General features: G+C 42.1%; 1 protein-coding gene across 2 annotated transcripts in view; it reads left to right on the forward strand.

Annotated features, from left to right (window-relative positions):
• Positions 1-3: 3 nt before the first annotated feature.
• Positions 4-19,106, forward strand: part of LOC139049511 (rho GTPase-activating protein 39-like) — a 58,105-nt gene continuing 39,002 nt past the window's right edge. For both annotated transcript variants that reach the window (XM_070525044.1, XM_070525045.1), the window contains exons 1-3: positions 4-138; positions 12,681-12,782; positions 14,912-15,050. In XM_070525044.1, the coding sequence (XP_070381145.1) occupies positions 125-138; positions 12,681-12,782; positions 14,912-15,050 (255 nt within the window). In that variant the 5' untranslated portion in view covers positions 4-124. The remainder of the gene's footprint in view (positions 139-12,680; positions 12,783-14,911; positions 15,051-19,106) is intronic.

Raw genomic sequence — 19,106 nt, forward strand, 5'->3', positions numbered from 1 at the left:
TCCCACAATTCCGCACTCCGTTAGCGAGTGCAAGATGGCGGGTTCGGTGTGGTGCCTCGACATGGCTGGAGACGATTTTGCCAAAGCTTAATGCTGGTCGGGCTCCCTTGGTCCTGGTTCGACCATGGCCAACGAAAAGTAAGCCGGTGCTTTCGTTTCCGTTTGCTTAATCTCCGTTCACGCCTCGCTTCTGAGCTCCCCGCGGCGTTTGATCGGGTCACCGTCTCACGACTTCGAGAGAAGAAAAAGATGCAGATCCGTGATCATCCGTTTGATCTCGGCCGAGGGAAGAAGAAGAAAAATTAGCTGCACGCTAGTGCGAAGCGAAACTTGACACGTTCCTTGTCGCGTTCACGTCGCCTCGCTGGCCTTGGGCGGTGGCGACTGCCGTGGTCCCGTTTCGAAGGGCCCGACAGGGTCTCCTGTGAGCAGCTGGGCGCGGTGCCGCCGAAAGCAACCGGTGCAGGCGTGAGAATACCGTCCCCAGGACAGGAACGGGCTGTGCATATTAAAAGCCCCGATCGCAGCAGCCAACGAAAGCAGAGACCTCGTCCTTCCAACGTGTGGCTCGCCTACGGGAGGTTGTTCAGCCTCGCGGCTTATTGCCCCGTTGTTTTTGTTGTTTTACTTTATGTTTGCGACGTGCCTCGTTTATTGCACTTGTAAGGAGTTGAGTGCCGACGACGAGCTTGTCGTTCGAGCTGTCGCCACGCGGATATGGAACGGCGTCGTGTCACGATCAAGCACCTCTATTGCTGCGCGTTCCTCCTTTGGCGTGCGTGCTTTGCGCGATGCGGGTCGGAGCCGTCAACTGAGCGGCACCTCTGTGTGTGGGCCACATGGGTACCTCCTTGGGACGTATTCTGAAACGTTCGCCGCGGCGAACTTTTCGCACTGGCCACGCCTCCGCCGTAGCGGCGCGCGCTGAATGGCTGCTTTGACAAAACCGGAAATTCAGGTGGCGCAAGTGAATTTCCGGTTTTGTCAAAGCAGCCATTCAGCGCGCGCCGCAACGGCGGAGGCGTGGCCAGTGCGAAAAGTTCGCCGCGGCGAACGTTTCAGAATACGTCCCCTTTTGTGTGCCGTTAAGCAGGTGAATGAAATTTTATTGCGGTTGAATTTTTGCCCCCGTAAAAAGGAAGGAAAGCCCGTCTTGCTTCTCTTTACGTGATGTGAAAATTGCTCGGCGCAGCCAACTTGTTTCGCTTTGAGGGTTCCCTGTCGCTTGTAGTGAAAAAAATGGAACGGCTTCATGTGCAGCTGGACAGTTCAGAGGCAACTTTGTAGTCGCATCGTTATGATGACACTTTGGTCAATATTGTGTAAAGGCTTCGAATTCCGTAAGATTACGCAGACAGTTGAGAAAGGAGAGCTGCAGTTTGGTAGTTACACACACAAATGACGGTACTGCACTCCACAATAAAAGGACTTCGAAAGAACTAATGTTCATCTGTTGCAGCACATCAAAGGGGCTGCTGTTTTCGTATTGAATTCAAAGACATAGACCATTATGCTTGTGTGCAGTTATCACCCTCCTTCCTATATGATGGAAGTGACCTGGACATCCCCCTACAGTTTCGCTAGCCCATTGGCTGACACCCCCCCCCCCCCCCAATGTAGTGCGTTTCAGAAGTGACTTGTCTTCACTTCTTAAAATTTTAAATGGTGACAAAGTGATATTTTTTGCAAGCCGGAGTTCACATAAGTGGCAGGCAAAAAGAAAGCATGCTTTAGTTGGCAATAAACTCCTTCGTTAAGTATATCTTCTAATCAGCTCCTTAATTAATGAATTTAATGCATGTAGCAGTTGTGAATTCATAGCCAGTCAGTACTCATTGCACGACCACTCAGAATTTGAAACTGACACCATTTTTCCAAGTATCCCTCCACAAACTTGTGGCAAAGTGAATCGGTGCCAGGTTTTATTGTCTTTTTCTTTTCCTTCTGTTTTAAAGCCTTCTTTAAACCTGCAAGGCAAAGGTACACAAAGCACCAACGTGTTTCGTTACTCGGTTTGGGGGGCTAGTACCCTGAAATTGGTGCCAATCGCAGAATTTCTGCTGAGTGGACACGCCTTTAGCACTGAATAGATTACCTATGCGCTGCTCAGCTTCAGATTATGGGTTCTGTTACCAGCCACGACAGCTGCATTTCAATGAGGGAGGGAGTTGGAAGGCAGAAATGCTCATGTACTGGGCTAGTCGCACATTAAAGAATCCTGGGGGCATGTGTAACACAGCACAAACGAATGGTGACAGAAGGCAGAAAAAACATCGACACGGTGCTGACCCCCAACTGATTTCAAGAAAACGTCATACACATACAGGATGTCCCAGCTATCACGCTCTGAGTTTTAAGCAAACAAGGATCATTCTATGTGAATAAAACCAAATGCATGAGAAACCGGCAGTAATATTTTAATTCCTGACATATAATTAGTTAATTAAAATTAATTATCTAACTTTTTACTTGTTCATTTTTGCTCATATTTGTTTTCTTTCTGACAAACAAGTATGGGTTTTCTTTGTAGCTTCGTGCTACAATTCGGGTGGATGTCAATTTTCTGTTCCCTTTCAGGATTTTTTAATTGTCAAGATGTCAATTAGGCGGTTGTAGAAAATTGTAAGTTGCATCAAAATGAGGTTTTTTCTGCAAGATACACATCGCTTGTTTACTTTTTCCATCAAATAGTAAAAGTCCGCCAAATATGAAAAACACCCATGCGCAAAGAATGGCAGCACCATCAAACAGTGTCAATGGGTAAACAAGGTTCTAAACAACATGCACTTGGTCTTATTCACATAGAACAATCCGTGTGTCTTTGCTTGGCCCATGGATGGATGGGACACCCCGTATGAATGAACGAAAGGTCCAAAGACTTTTTGTTTTCGGCATTTGTTGGGAACCCTTTGGTTCCTTTGTAAATGTGGGATGTTTTCTTAACAGAACCATTTGGGAGTCAGTGCAATGTAGTCTTTTTCTTCCATTTGTCCCCGTTTGTTTATGCTGTGTTACACTTTCAAAGTGAATGCTTACCAACTTAAACACCTCTCTGTCTAGAAACCCAGCTGGTCAAGATTAATCTGTAGTCCTCCCCCTATGTTGTCCTTTATAGACCTTCAGTTGCTTTGGGACATTCTTCCCTATCAACCAACCAGTCAAATAAAGAAGTTCATTTGTGAAAATAAGAAATTGAAGAGCTTATTTGGCAACTATTACTGATTTCGATAATTTGTGTGGCGTTTTCTAACATGCAAAATATTATGCCTACCATCCCCTATAATTAATGCTAATTGGATACAGCCATGGGTGAAATACCCAGTGTGTGGCAATAAGTGAGTCCTCTGTGCACATCTGGATGAATTTCATGTGGCTGCATCTTTTACAGGTTAAATTGTTTGCCCCTTTCTACGTTGTCGCTCTCCTGCCAGTGTGAGCCTAGTGCATTTAGAATAATTTTCTTCCAGTTCTAATAAACAGGTTAGAAGTACATTATACAGCGAAACTTCACTTTAATGAACTTTATAGAAAAAGAAACTAGTTGAAAGGCCAACTGCAGTGAAAGTTCAGGCCACCTATGGAGCTTAGTTTCAGATAGTGTAGATAAAAGGCAGCCTCTGTGAAAATTTTTGTGTTTTAATTAATGGTGTATGCACGATGAAAGCCTTGCAAGAGTAGATGTGATCGCGAAACTAAAAAAAAATGAAGAAGAAAAAAAAACAATGCTGTTATTACCGCTCGCCAGAAGTGACGTATGACTAAGAAAGTGTGGTTCGTTGGCATCACCTGCTAGATAAGGTGCTGCCTATGGCACGCTGAAAAAATCTTGAAGGCCACATGCTGGGAACCATGTCACATCCGCTAACGGCAGGTGCATGCATCTTCTGGTTATGTGCTATTTAAAGGACTGCTAGTAAAGAATATTAGGCAATTACCAGCCCTGCAGCTTTGCCAAAGTTTCGTTTCAGTTGGCCTCTAGCTGAAAGTTCACCTAATCTGAAGCATTATGTATGACAGCCCTGTATCAAGAGCCAAACAACATTCAGGTAAAACCTGAAGTATTTTAGACCATTCTATTTTGATTTCAACGATTTTAAGGAACATATTTGGTGACCTATGCAGACATGTGAACAAAAAAGAAGGAGGCAAGTGCTTTTGTGCTTGTGCTCTACTGAAAAAAAATAGGTTTCAGCTAAAAAAGCTTAGAGCGATTTATATTATACTTCCCATATTTTGTCATGATGCAGTGGTGCCTCTGTGGGGTCGCCCAGATTTATGAAAGTGCACACGGTAACACTGCTCAGCGAGGTATGTTAAATTGACACCGAAGATAACAACATTACGAGTTGTGTTAGTGAATCACCCTGCGAAATGCAAGACAGCCACTCTTACAGCGATAGCAGGCCTGAAAAGGCAAGAAAGAGACGCAAAAAGCAAAAGATGGGTGGCACTGCCACATGTAAGTTCTTGCACCAGTTCACTGTAATGTCAAGCACCTTGATGACATCTGCTCGTGCCTAATTTATGTATTGGTAAAGGTGAATACAGTCCATTCTAAAGAAACCCAAGACTGACCTTGTCAAGTGTCCAGAACTGTCACTTTGCCACAGTGGTCCAAATATGAGAAGACACTTTGAAATATGTGACGTCACACCGATGCAGTGGCACTGAAGTTATGATGCAAAACTAAAGCTACTCAAAAAGAAATGCTTGTTCTTTTTCTTCTAATAATAAAGCTCTTACAGCAAATACCTACAGCTATAGTTTTGACAGAATGCATTATCAATCTAAACTTACTAAGTGTTTATTTTTGGTGTCCCTTTAACACTTTCTAATGGTATGAAATAAGTGGTCAATTTGTAAATAATGTGATGAAAATCCAATGCAACACCCATAGAAAATTTAGAGAGAGTGAGGAATGTATATTTAAAAATGTGTGTGGCACTGGCTTAGTAAGAGTGTTCATCGTAAGAGATCTACAGGCTGTGACCTAGCACCACTTTTTTTTTTTAACTGAAGAGCAGCACAAAAAGCGGGAGTGGGTGAAGGACTGACGCAAGCAGTGTCACTCTTTCTTTTGTTTGTTGTGTTGTTCTTGCGCTACATTTCACAAGTATGATATCCCGACCCGCCCAACATTACTATTCCTTTAAAGAATTATTTTCTTTCTGTTATATTTCCTATCATTTGTACTAAATGGTCTTGCATTGGGTGTAGTGGCCTGTGCGCCAATCACCAAAGGCAAATTAGAAAAGAAAAAACAAAAAAGTTACAAAGTTGTGACTCCAGACCAAGTGAAAGTACCGAATGTGTAAGGTTTAAATGAGAATTGTCTACTTTTTGAAGTAACGTGACATTTATTCCTTTACTTTTTTGACCCTGAGCAGGAAGTGGAATGCAAAATAGTGCAGCTGCAACAATGCTGCAATTATTTGCAAAGGCGTAAGGGTTGTGTCATATATTTCCAAATTCATTGGTCATGTCTGCCTCCTAGACTTTCTGTTGACAGTCTCTTACGTGATATCTGGCCTGTGACATCATCCTGTATCAGTGATGGTAATTGGCATTGAGGTTTGCATCCTGTTGGTCATGATGGTGGCGACTATAATGCCTCAAGTGGTCTCAGCCTTGCAGGATCGCTGCCAACATTATACAAACTTCTTGTACCTGCAAATTTGGGCACTGAGAATAGTTTAGCTAATGGCAAACTAGTCTGGAAGTTTATAAAAAATCACTAGGCTTCTTTAAAGGCAGCACTCCTGCTGCCAAGCCTGCTGCTAGTTGCTTCTGTGTTAAGCCACATTGAAGTAGATTGCATTCTCTCAAGCAGAATTGTCTGTTATGTAATGTCCCCCACAGCTTCACAAGCTATTGACTTCAACAAATGAAATAGGGCATAACGGCAACACAGCAGAGACATGTATGTGCGAGAGCACTGCTGATCTATGAAATGCCTTCCAATCTTGTGTAGTCATTGACGCAAATGTCCGGAGATATTTTGTGTGCGGTGAAGTAAAGCTGCTTTTTGCCAGTTCAGCCACTTTGCAATGCTAGGCATGTGCAAACATTTGTGGCAATAGCTTGCAATTGAAATCATCTGCAATTTGTGTGTGTGTGTGGTGTGTGTGTGTGTGTGTGTGTCTCCTGCTTTTTGCAGCAGACGATAAATATAGGAGAATAAAATTGACCAGAAGTAGTCCAAAGCTTCCTAGGGCTAACATCAGGTCTGGTGCTTGCAACTAGCAAGCACTTATGCCATCTGTTTCTGTCCTAGGCAAAGACAATATTGTGACTAGCAGATACTCATGGTGACTACATTTGCCTTTGATCAAGAACATGTTTCTGCACGCTGAGCAGATGTGCTTGCATATATTATGGTTGGGATGCATTCACCATTTCCTTGTGGGAAGTGTTTGTAGGTGGCAGTAAGACACATTGTCAATTGCAGGAACTCATTGCCGTTGGAATAGGGCTTTTGATGTGCGACTAAAGAAAAAAAAATATTGAAAATGGGGGTTGGGGGAGTGGGTCAGTGTACAGAACTCGATAAGACGAAGAAAGTGAACAAAACAGAAACTGCAACTCGCAACTAAATTTTGTTTTCTAGAAAAGAAATACCTTTGAAAGTTTTTATTTTTCTCTCTTTTTCAATTTCATATACAGCATCCAAACATACATTGCCACATCAAGAGGGAGGCTAAAGGCTGTATATGCCTGACGAGCCCTATCCTCCTCATCTAACCTTCATGTATGTATTCTAGTGTACCATATTGCAACAGAAAAGTACACTTCATAACAAATAAGAAAAAAAAAGAATGCTAAATTTTTATTTGTTTATCCAAGCCTTGTCTCCTTTTATACTGGTCTTCCAAAAATGAAAATTTGTGCTGTTACAGCATGACTGATGGCTGACTGAGAAAAGTATTGTTGTGTTTAGTGATATAAAATGCATCAATGGTTTGCTTTGTCAGCTGGTCCCTGTAGTTTGAAAGTATTGTGCATTGCCCAAAATAGTGGCAGTTGTCCACACTTGGAACAGTGACCTCTTGTAGGCGAATGAATGTTTCTTCGTATTATCGAGCTAGGCCATGTATTGCAAAGAACATATAACAGTGTACACTCTGCTATGCTTCGTACCTCTAGAACATTGAAACTCGGTGATCACTTCAACTATTCCAACAATTCTTGCTGAAGGATGTTCACAAAACAGGACCCCATAAATGCCAATATAGAACCCTGGAAGTGTTTTCTGGGTTAGGAGGTTCTGGAAACGTAGTGGGGTTGTTGCAATTGGAGAGTTAGCATCAGCTCTCCCCCTCCCTTCTCTTCAACCACGTGGCCTCAGTAATTTCCAGTGAGCTTGTTGAAAACCCCCATTAACTTTGTTGCATGTATAAATAAGTACAGCTAATGTGTATTCGTGTGGCATGTGTAGTTAGTTCGACTGGAAGCATTAGTTACATAATCTACTTCATTATATGGCGGCCTCCAATTACTACAGTGTCATGCTGCTAGTTATGGGTTCAATTCCCAGTTGTGGCTGCCGCATTCAGTGGAGGTGGTATGCAAGCTTGTTTCATTTATTAATATTTCACTGTTTGGTAAAGAACATAAGGCAGTCAAGCTTAACTGATATCCCTCCAGTACAGTGCTGCTTGGAATGTGAGTGCTGTTTTGTAATGTTAAACCTGATTATAATTGGAAGAGCTGCTGCATGTGTGCGGACACACTAATGTATTAAATCTACGCTGTGGCAACCAGGCCTTTCCAGCAAAAATCTATTTTGTTTGCCGAACACTCTCGAGTGAGGCTAGCTTAGCAGGACTCTTTGAGGAATTATCAGGTATTGTTTGGGATATCATCGGCCTTAGTGAGATTAGAAGAACTGGTGAGGCTTATACAATGCTGAATAATGGACATGCCCTCTGCTATAGAGGTCACGTAGATAAGAAGCAATACGGGGTAGCATTCCTAATCCATAAGGACATAGCGGGCAACATTGACTAATTCTACAGCATTAATGAGAGAGTAGCTGCAGTCGTAATCAAACTTAATAAAAGGTATAGATTAAAGGTAGTACAAGCCTACGCTCCAACATCCAGTCATGATGATGAGGAAGTAGATTAGTTTTATGAAGATGTTGAATTAGCAATGAGAAAAGTGCAAACTCAGTATACTGTAGTAATGGGCGACTTCAGTGCAAAAGTGGGGAAAAGGGAATTGGTGAACAAGCAATTGGCAACTACGGGATCGATTCTAGGAGCGCTAGAGGAGAGATGCTGGTAGAATTCGCATAAAGGAATAAGCTTCAAATAATGAACACTTTTTACAGGAAGCATAGCAACAGAAAGTGGACCTGGAAAAGCCCTAATGGTGAAACAAGAAATGAAATTGACTTCATACTCTCTGCTGATCCCAGCTTAGTGGAAGATGTAGAAGTGATAGGTTGGGTAAAGTGCAGTGATCATAGATTAGTGAGGGCTAGGATTCACCTCAATTTGAAGAGACAAAGAGCTAAATTGGTCAAGAAGAAACAGGTCAACCCAGAGGCAGTAAAGGTAAAAGCAGACCAATTCAGGCTGGTACTTGCAAACAAATATGCAGCCTTAGAACAGAGAGAAGATGATGATAACATAGAGGTAATGAATGAAACCGTAATGAGGCTGGCTTCAGAGGCAGCGATTGAAGTGGGAGGCAAGGCACCAAAGCAACCAGTAGGCAAGCTCTCCCAAGTAATGAAGGACCTAATAAATAAATGACAAAAAATGAAATTATCCAACAGAAGAGATAGGATAGAATTTGCGGAACTGCCAAACTGGTCAACAAGGCGAAAGCAAGTGACATTCGAAACTATAACGTGAGAAAGACTGAAGACGCCGTAAAAAATGGTCACAGCCTGAAATCAGTACGAAAGAAACTTGGCATAGGACAAACTAAGATGTATGCACTAAAAGATAAGCAGGGTAATATCATCAGCAATCTCGAAGATTTAATAAAAGCAGTGGAAAAATTGGAAGTGGAAAGAGACGTCAGGATACCTCAATTACAAACAGTAATGAACAGGATACAGAAACCCCTCCTATAACTAATAAGGAGGTCACAAGGACCCTGCAAGACATGAAATGAGGAAGAGCGGCAGGGGAAGATGAAATAACAGTCAATTTAATCAAAGATGAAGGAGACATAATGCTTGGAAAACTGGCAGCTCTTTATACAAAGTGTCTATCGACTGCAAGGGTCCCAGAAAACTGGAAGAATGCCAACAATATACTAATCCACAAAAAGGGAGACGCTAAAGGATTGAAAAATTATGGGCCCATTAGCTTACTCCCAGTATTATATAAAATATTTACCAGAATAAACTCCACTATAATAAGGGCAACACTGGACTTTAGTCACCAAGGGAACAGGCTGGCTTCAAGAAGGGATACTCTACAATGGATCACATTCATGTCACTAATCAGGTAATCGAGAAATCCACTGAGTATAATAAGCCTCTCTACATGGCTTTCATAGATTATGAAAAGGCATTTGATTCAGCAGAAATACAAACAGTCATAGTGGCATTATGTGATCAAGGAGTACAGAATGCTTATGTAAGTACCTTGGAAAATATCTACAGAGGTTCTACAGCTACCTTAATTCTACACAAGAAAAGCAGGAAGATACCTATAAAGAAAGGGGTCAGACAGGGAGACACAATCTCTCCATTGCTATTCACTGCGTGCTTAGAAGAAGTATTCAAGCTATTTAACTGGGAAGGCTTAGGAGTAAAGATCGACGTTGAATATCTCAACAACCTTCGGTTTGCCGATGACGTTGTTCTATTCAGCAACAATGCAGACGAGTTACAACAAATGATGGAGGACCTTAACAGAGAGAGTGTAAGAGTTGGGCTGAAGATTAATGTGCAGAAGACAATGATAATGATAAATAGCCAGGCAAAGGAACAAGAGTTCAGGATCGTCAGTTGGCCTCTAGAGTCTGTGAAGGAGTACATTTACCTAGGTCAATTAATCACAGGGAACCCTGATTATGAGAAGGAAATTCACAGAAGAATAAAAATGAGGATCGCATACGGCAGACATTGCCAGCTGCTGACTGCAAGCTTACCATTATCATTGAAAAGGAAGATGTACAATCAGTGCATTGTAGCAGTGCTGAAATATGGGGCAGAGACTTTGAGACTGACAAAGAAGCTTGAGAACAAGTTAAATACCGCACAAAGAGCGATGGAACGAAGATTGCTAGACACAACATTAAGAGACAGAAAAAGAGTGGTTTGGATCAGAGAGCAAATGGGTATAGACGATATTCTAATTGAGATCAAGAGAAAGAAATGGAGCTGGGCAGGTCATGTAATGCGCCAGTTAGATAACGGTTGGACCGTAATGGTTACAGAATGGGTACCATGAGAAGGAAAACACAATCAAGGACGACAGAAGACTAGGTGGAGCGATGAAATTAAGAAATTCGCATGTGCTAGTTGGAATCGGTTGGGCACACCACTGTGGTAATTAGAGATCGCAGGAAGAGGCCTTCGTCCTGCAGTGGACATAAAACACGATGATGATGGTGATCGTTATGATGATGATGATGATGATGATTGCAAATGCATCATACTTGTAATCTTTTGCTGTGTTATCAGGCTTGCGTTTCTACTTCTCCTTGAGATGTGCTCATTGCATCATAATATTTTAGCGTCGGTTGCAGCAGCTTTCAGAACCGCTTCTTTGACGTAATGCATGGCTGTTGTATTATTCAATGCCTTAGGTTCTGGAAGTGTTGCATTAGCCGCCATGTTATCTGGAGTGTGCGATGAAGGCCGTGTAAATAGAGGGCCACTCTTGAGCCCTATTCTTCAAGTAGACGACTGCTGACCGTGCCAGCTGCTATCATTGCAACCCAGTTGCTTTTTTTTCTTTCTTTGTGTGTGTGTCTTGAACATAAGATTGGGGAGTAAACATGTCATCCTTCAACTCTGCTGTTCGTTGCCTGTTTGTGTTCCATCGCTACCATGTGACCGTCATGTAGGGCTTGTATGAGAGGTGTTGTCATCTTGGCTCTTCAGTAATAATAATAGTGATGATGATAATTACACAATGATCATAGTCGTTGGAACTAAGGGACAACACATGCAGCAGAAGGAGTCAACAAGGCAGTTATTCTTGTAAAAAGTGCTCTAGAAACTTTCAAGGGACACTAAAGGCACATACTAAGTCGAGCTAAAGTGATAGATTAGTGCTCAAGAATCTCTAAGGCGTCAATATTATCGTGAACAGAGCCTTACTAATCGAGAAATTGAAGTAAATGGAGGGTATGATTAGAGACTCCACCGGGACATTCAAGCACTTGCACAATGGCGAAAGCATTCCTCAGTTAAATTCTGTCACTAGTACTCGACTACTCGTTGCAAAAAGCATCCTTGTATTGTATTATAAGATGAAATAAAATTCTACTTGTCCAGTTCTATTTAATTTTTTAGAAAAAAGAACTCATTGAAATTACCGTTGACAACGACGCGGGCAGTCGAAACGTTTCGTTTTCGCTCGACCCTGCGCCGCTCACGCTTTCATGTTTCAGTAGTTTTGTTATCGCACAGTGCTGCACTGGTTTTGCAGGCTCGCAAAACTCACACAAACTGTAAGTAGCAGAGAATTCTACTTCCATGTGATGTCGCGGGATGCGCGAACGGTCCGCGCCACTTGACCAAAAAGCAGCTGCAGCAGTGAATCCACCGCTCTCTTTTATCTCTCTTGGCTCGATACCGTCATCTGTCGGGTGCTGTTTTACTCACCGACGGCAGCAAAGGGTGGTGACGGCGTATGCAACATCGCCACACTCCCGGTTGGATGGCGCGAGATTTGAGTTTCGAAAAAGGTATTTGCTGCCATCCTGCTGCCATCAGCTGCCATTTTCTCGCCAACTAACTTTTTTCTTTGCACGAAACAAGCATTGTGATGGTTCTGGAATGGTATGTGAACAGTACACGCCGACTTGGTATTTGCCTTTAGTGTCCCTTTAAGACATTCACATTGTCCGGTAGAGATATGAGAGAGTGCTAAAATGATGGCCTCGAACACTGAAGTTATGTGAGATGAAATGAATTAAACGCTGCGAGAGCAGTAGGTCAGTATGCATGAACTCCACACAGCCAAAGACCGTCGCTCACAGTTGGGTGCTGGCACGCAAGTGCTAGCGTGCTCTAGCTGTTGCGGCCTTAACTACGAACAACCAGTGGAGTTTTCATGGCCGTGGCCATGTTTACTGTTCTTTGCCATTGCTGGGTCTGTACGGCAAAGGTCTGCTTGCCAAGAGCTCCACATTGGGCTAGTTAGTGCATGTTCAGTAGCTGGAAACTCTTCATAGTGACACATAACGCAGTGACACGTAACAAGGCGAGTATTAAGAAGGCTGGAGACACCATTTAGTGCTGTATTCACCTCGCTTGCATGTCTTGGTTTCTTGTTGTGCCTATCACCTGTGCAGTGGTTCCTGCTACTGTGAAGTTTGCAACACAAAAATAGAGAGAGAGAGAGAGAGAGAGAGGAAAGGCTGTATAGCGTTGCTTCAGAGACTCTCATGGCCACTTTTTTTCTGGTTGTGAAATGTGGAGGAGAGCAAGAGAGAGAGAGAGAGATGCTTGGTGCTGATGTGCTGTTTTGGTCGCTCTGTCGCAGGGCGGAATGGGTGGAGATAATCGAGCCTCGCACCAAGGAGCACATGTACGCCAACCTGACGACGGGCGAGTGCGTCTGGGACCCACCCGTAGGCGTCAAGATGTGAGTGAGCCGTGCCTGCGCTTTCGTAGAGGCAACAGAGGTGGCGTCAAAAGCAGGACCATTGCCTGCATCAGGGACACTGCATCGTGTGCAGGCACAGGAGCTTGGCACAGGGCTCGTTTGCCAAGCATACGGAGATCATTCTTGAGCAGCCGAGCTTCGAACAAGCATGCACAAAGGCGCACATGAAATGAGCTGACTCATCGTAGGTTTGGAAGGAAGTGCAATGTTGCAAAAGCAACCTCTGAAACAGTGAATCGTCACCCCGTGACCCCTCATAAATGTCTCATTGTTCACATTTTGCAATGCAACTTTTTTTTTTTATCCGCAGTGCTTTCTACAAAATAAGTACGTCACACGTTACAAGTAAAGCTTGGGGTCGTAAGGTTACGTAAAATTACTCATTATTTGTGCTCCTTTGTGCTTCCAGCAAGCGACATAGTTTGTTCAGGTCACAAGCGCAATCACTGTGGCTGTTGATTGCACAAACGTGTCTCTCTGCTCGCTTAGTGGTAAATAAATTCAGGGTCACAATATCTTAAAACTATTCCACTTTGGATTTATTCTAGATCTACCATTGGCCTTCCATGATTAATCAAAATTCTTTCGACCGCACAACAGGCAGGCAAAAATAAATGCGGCCCGAAATATTTTGGCTAATCAAAGTGAGCTAATGGCAGATTTGGAATAAGCTCAAGAGTGGAATAGTATTACGTTATCGCAACCCGGATCTGCAACACCTTCCAAGAAATAATTATGCCATATTTGGAACGTAAGAGTATTAGACTTAATTTTACGTAGAATTACCTGGCACATTACACCTCTCATTCATATGCGTTGCGCTATTTCTTGCAATTGCCAGCAGTGAGAGAGGTCTATCTAGCCATTGTAACATTGTCTGCTATGTGGGAAATGGATTGACTACAGCGTGGTGTGTGCCAAGAAAACCAGATCGTGCTGCTGGAAATAAAAGCAACCAACAATGTAATCCTGTACAAAATTCCAGCCGGGAAAAGGGCAACTTGCTTTTTTTTGGGGGGGGGGGCGCCTATACTGGAAAACAGAAGGCATCTGGTTCGCCAGTACCGCACTCTTGGTCCTAATAGAATACTGCTTTGTGTTTAACGAGGAAACTCTAGCTTAGGGCCAACTCTGATTTTCCTGTTCAAATACATGTGAGGTGCAGAAATGCTTTTATGAGACAACCACTTGACTGATCTGAATGAAATTTACTTCATTTGAGAGAGAAAGCTAAATTTAGCAACACAAGAAAGCATAATTCTGATTAAAGACCTCGTTTGCCTATTTACGAAAATTATCGAAACCTAGTAAGTTTAAAGATATATTGAAGCGCAAAGCTTACAGATTTTTAACTCTACACTAAAAACAGGTATTTCAGTTCTCTAAATACCATATGTTGGAGTATCTGAAGCAGACCAAATGTGATGCATAATTTTACAGATTAAGTAAAATAGTCATAATGCTTACAAGCAAGCCAAGTCGACATATTCACGCACATTCACGTAGACTTAAATAGTTAAACAATGTGTTTTGGCTGGATCCCGCATAAAACTTTGTTTGAGAGTGGTAATGGTAATGCGTCGCAGTGTGGCGATTTACTTGGTGATAACATTTTACAGTCTTCCATTCAAAGCATTGAGTAAGGGAATTACAAGACAATACAAAAATAAATGTGACCAAGTAAGGAGAAAAAGGGCAGCCAAGGCATGCCTGCAAACGCCTAAAGATCACGTTGCAATTTGTTAATTAGTTAGTTTAATGGGGTTTAATGGCGCAAAAGCAGCTAAGGCTATGCTGCGCCAAACACGAGGTGTTCTAAAATACAGTTTATAAAGTGAAAGACTGTGTTAATAATCTATATTTTATGTAAAAATCTAGTGTCGTTTAAAAATTTACGGACGTCACAAAATGGGACTAGTGGATCATCGCCTAAAATTAGAGCAGGGTGTTGCAATTTGTGATGGAGACAGTGTTTCAAGAAGATCATTTTAAAGTAAAATGGCAGAGGGTAACGTTGGCAAGTTGAGACTAAAACTGTGCATTATTGACTTCGTTTTACTTTATTGTTTACTTTTGCCTGCGTTACATTGATTACTCTCTACATGCAGCAAGCTGACCGATGACAACCAGTGGTGGGAGCTGTTTGACCAGAACACGTCGCGCTTCTACTACTACAATGCCAGCAGCCAGCTGACCGTCTGGCACCGGCCGAAGAACTGCGACATCATCCCGCTCGCCAAGCTTCAGGTCAGTGCTCTTGCCTCGTCTCATTCGTCCATGCTGAAGCAGCCGACCAATTTGCATTAGAGAAGCAGCAGTTAAGTGACAACCTACATGGAACTGGCCCCTTTTCCTTTCTCCTCTTTGCTGTACTATTAAAATGGTCAATTAGTCATGCAACGGCAAAAAAATCATCCACACCTCGGTCAAGGCAAACTTGCTGCTCCGTTAAACAAACTGACGATGCCTTCATATGGATACTACTTGGAGTCATATGTGGCTGATACATTAAGCTTTCGAAAGCTCTTCTCAACACCACAAAGAACAAAGACCACTTATGTACCATTCCACAAGTGTCAAAATTAGAACTTGATCGCTTTAATTTCTGGTCATATAGAGCATAATTATAGAAAAGGCAATGAAATGGTATATGAGTTCTAACTTAATTAGTATAGAATTAACTAACTTTGCTCCAGCGTGTTAGAAAAGCTGCTATGTGCACTGTGTTAAGTTTTTCATGCTTCTAAAGCAATTTTCCGAGGTATCAAATTCAGACCAATCACCAATTCGGTGTAGCAAAGATGATGCCTTCAGCATTCAGCTTTGTGGTATATTTTCATCTTTCTTTCCTTTATTGGTTTTACCTGGCAAGGAACTCGCTCACTAGCAGATTAAATTAAGTCCTTCTTTAATGTTACACCATACCACAAGGTGCTCATTCTGTGCCTAAAAACTGACATCAATAATATAGTAGTTTGACATCACAAATTTCACTCCATTCTCGTTAATTCAGACTGTTCTTTTTTACTGGAGTAGTTTGTGAAACTTTTCCAGGTGGAGTTTTCACTTATACTTTAACGTAATGTAGCAGTCACTTTTTATTCTAGCAGTGGCTTCCAACGTCAGGCGCATGCATTTGCAGTCTTCAACATCACAGGAAGCTAATCTGCAAACTTTGAGCTTGTGTTGCCAGCTGCATTTTAGTTTTACGTTGACTGGTGTAACTGGTGACTGGTGTATATTTGGTGCTTTAAAAGTGTAATCTGTGACTCTGTCTTAGCTTATTACTTATTTTTTGTATTGCGTTAAGCTTGGAACATCTGCCCAGTTGATTTTATAAGGCAAATGATGAATGCACTTGAGTCTTCAGGCATTACTTTCCTATAGTATAACACTCTCGTGTGATTCAACATCTTATACAAGTGCCTGGCTGAAGTGAGAAGCGGGTATGGATATTGCAGAGTTCTTGGCTGCCGATCCTCTCAAAGGACAGTGGGAACTCGTCCACTTTGCATCTAAAGCCATCAGTTGCTTTTGCTTTTGCATTGAAAAGGCTAAAGTATGTTGTGGTAGGCTCCTCAACAGAAGAGCTGCTTAGCATGAATTAAGGAGTAAGGCTTAAGACCACGCTTCTGCAATAACCTCTGCGCATAGAATACTCAAATGTTGACAAAGTTTGTGCCCGCACAAGTTTTCTTTGTTGTAGTACCTGCTTTCTGTGGGTTTGTCCAGTTGCAAGACAATGTGGATATCTCTGAAAAAGACCATGGTGACTGTTCTTACTCTTTTTCCTTTGGTATAGAAGACAAGGTAGCGTTGTATTTCAGCTGGTCCGGGCCATGTGAAACTTTCAGAACTGTAGTGTCGTTATATTATTAATTACATTTAAAGATTGGTGACCCCCTTGCTTGTCTTCAAGGCAGCTTTCTTTTTGTCAACTAAGCTGCTTGTATGGATGATGGAAATTTCACTCTTGTTAGCAGCAATAAAGACTCTTTGAAGGAAAGCTAAAGAGAGAAATAATTTGGGTTGTGTCAGTAAAGCACTGTTTTACAATACCGAAAAAGGCACTGTTATCGTGGTAAGAGGCTCCAGAGGGGACACAAGAATGGAAGAGGGGTGGCGATGTCACCGTGAAGTTCCCGCAACAGCTCGCTGGTGTGACGTCATAGAATTGGATGCTGTCTGCTCGGGCCTAGTTAATACTTTATCGGTAAAGATGAACTACATTGCAGTATTCCAAAAAAGCCAAAGAGTGAATGTAGCAAGTTTTGAGAGCTTTTACTCAAAGTGGCCCAAATATTACAAGTTATTTCGAAATCTGCGACGTCATCTGTGAACTCTTTGAAATCTGTGACATCACACTGATGTACCTGCGGCATTGTTTCCGCACAAACTTAAGAAATGGAACTTTCATGTTCATTTCCTGTTCTAATAATCACCGTATTACCATGAAGTAAAAATGGCATGGGCATAATGGCCTTACTTTCATTTCATTTTTGTTTTTTATTTAAAAGACGTAGCATAGACATATTGCACAGAGCCCCACCTGTAGTGTCCTATGTAGCCTGTAGCTTACTTACGAAATGATTGCCATTTTAGATGTGTGGTATTTAGATAAAATTTATTTCAGTTATATTTTTGTTCTGAATGTTCTCAGTTTATAGTAGGTTCAGATTGAAATTGCATATGTGCAGATCAAGCTTGAAGTCACATTGTGCACATCCCAAATGCATGTGCATATGTAGCAGTTTTTTCTCTCCTTTCTTTATACTTTAGAATAGAAAGATGAATTTAGTTGAAGTCTTTGTCATATTAGTAGATGTTGGGGCTTTAGGGAGTTTTATTATTTTGTAGTTCAAATTTCAGTAAGAAGGATGACAAGAAAAGTCAAACAGAAACATAGCATGTTGCCACTTGGCCTTAGGCCTTGCAGTTATTGGAGCTTACGCCTGTTTCAGTTGTGGAACAGTATTGTAACTTCACTGTTCATTGTAACTTCACTGTTCATTGTAACTTCACTGCTTGACGATTGTTCTTGTTGAATAGCACTTCTTTATGTGCATGTCTGCCTCAAAGGGAACCATAATTTTTTCTCTTTTCAATGGAGGCGTGTATTGACTGTCATTTGAACAGCTGGGTACAGTTGGCGTCAACAAGCTTACAGTCTCTAAAAAAAAAGTTGAGTTTTTGAGCAACTTGCACCCTCAGCCAGTGAAAAAGTGCAACACCATTGCTCTTCACATATGGTAATAGTACAGGCTGAAAATCCAGAGACGATGTTGTGTTCTCAGGCTGCATAGATATTCAGCTTTTTCTCAGGTCTCGCAGTCTCTAAACTTGTGATGCCGACTGTACTTTTCGCATTCATTTAGCTTTCCCCCAAGAAACGCAGTTGTTTAGTATCTGGTCAGTGAAATTTGTTAACCCTTTCTGGACGAATGTGGCCTACAGGCAACACACAGAATTTTCTTTTTTCTTGCCGAGTTTTGCTGTTGAGTGCAGAGTTTCTGGCTAAATGACTTCAACCAACACTGAATCGCAGGCAGCAAGCATCATTTGTTGAATTAGAGCAGGAACACAGGACAGAAGAAGTCAGAGGAGACAGATCAACGCAATGTCCCAGCGCTATCGCACAGGTAGTGTGGCGAAAATGCAGTGTATACCTCCAGTCTGTACATGACAAGAGCTGTCTGTACAAGTTCCAAATGACACCATAGGAGGCTTGGGGTGGAGCTCACTTCCCGTTTTCTGCCTGGCATTGCACCCCTATTGCTGAAAAAGTTTCCGCTAAATATCTTTTCCTTTCGTGGATTATGCTTGTTCTTGGTGTTATGTGCACATTTAGGGGAGAAGTACACTTATTTTCTGGGATTTATAAGTCTCCTTAAAGAGTTATCAAACTTTTATTTGCTTAATTGGTGACCCGCTACCATTGCACAAAGTCCTTGCGCAACGGCAGAATGGTGTCACCAGGTGCAGCGCAGTGATGTTGGGGACACTAACAGTCTGTTGACTCTTTCCTAGCCCTTGCAAACCATTGAAATAAAATATTAAAATTTTTATGAACCCTGTCAAATAATATGCGCATTCTGTGTAGCGGCAGCGTGTTCACTAAATCCACATTGAATACAGTCGGTGGGGTTTGGTCCAACTGGCACTGTCAGCGTGACATGTGCTTTTGTCTTTCATGAAAAAAATCTATTTGCTTGGATGAGAACTCCTCTGGCCCTTGCATGTGAGCTGTGGAGGCATCAGTTGCCATTGTGCAGTTATTGATTTACTCAACTACAAATAGAAATA

This window comes from Dermacentor albipictus, chromosome 9 (assembly GCF_038994185.2).
Source record: "Dermacentor albipictus isolate Rhodes 1998 colony chromosome 9, USDA_Dalb.pri_finalv2, whole genome shotgun sequence".
NCBI lineage: Eukaryota > Metazoa > Arthropoda > Arachnida > Ixodida > Ixodidae > Dermacentor > Dermacentor albipictus.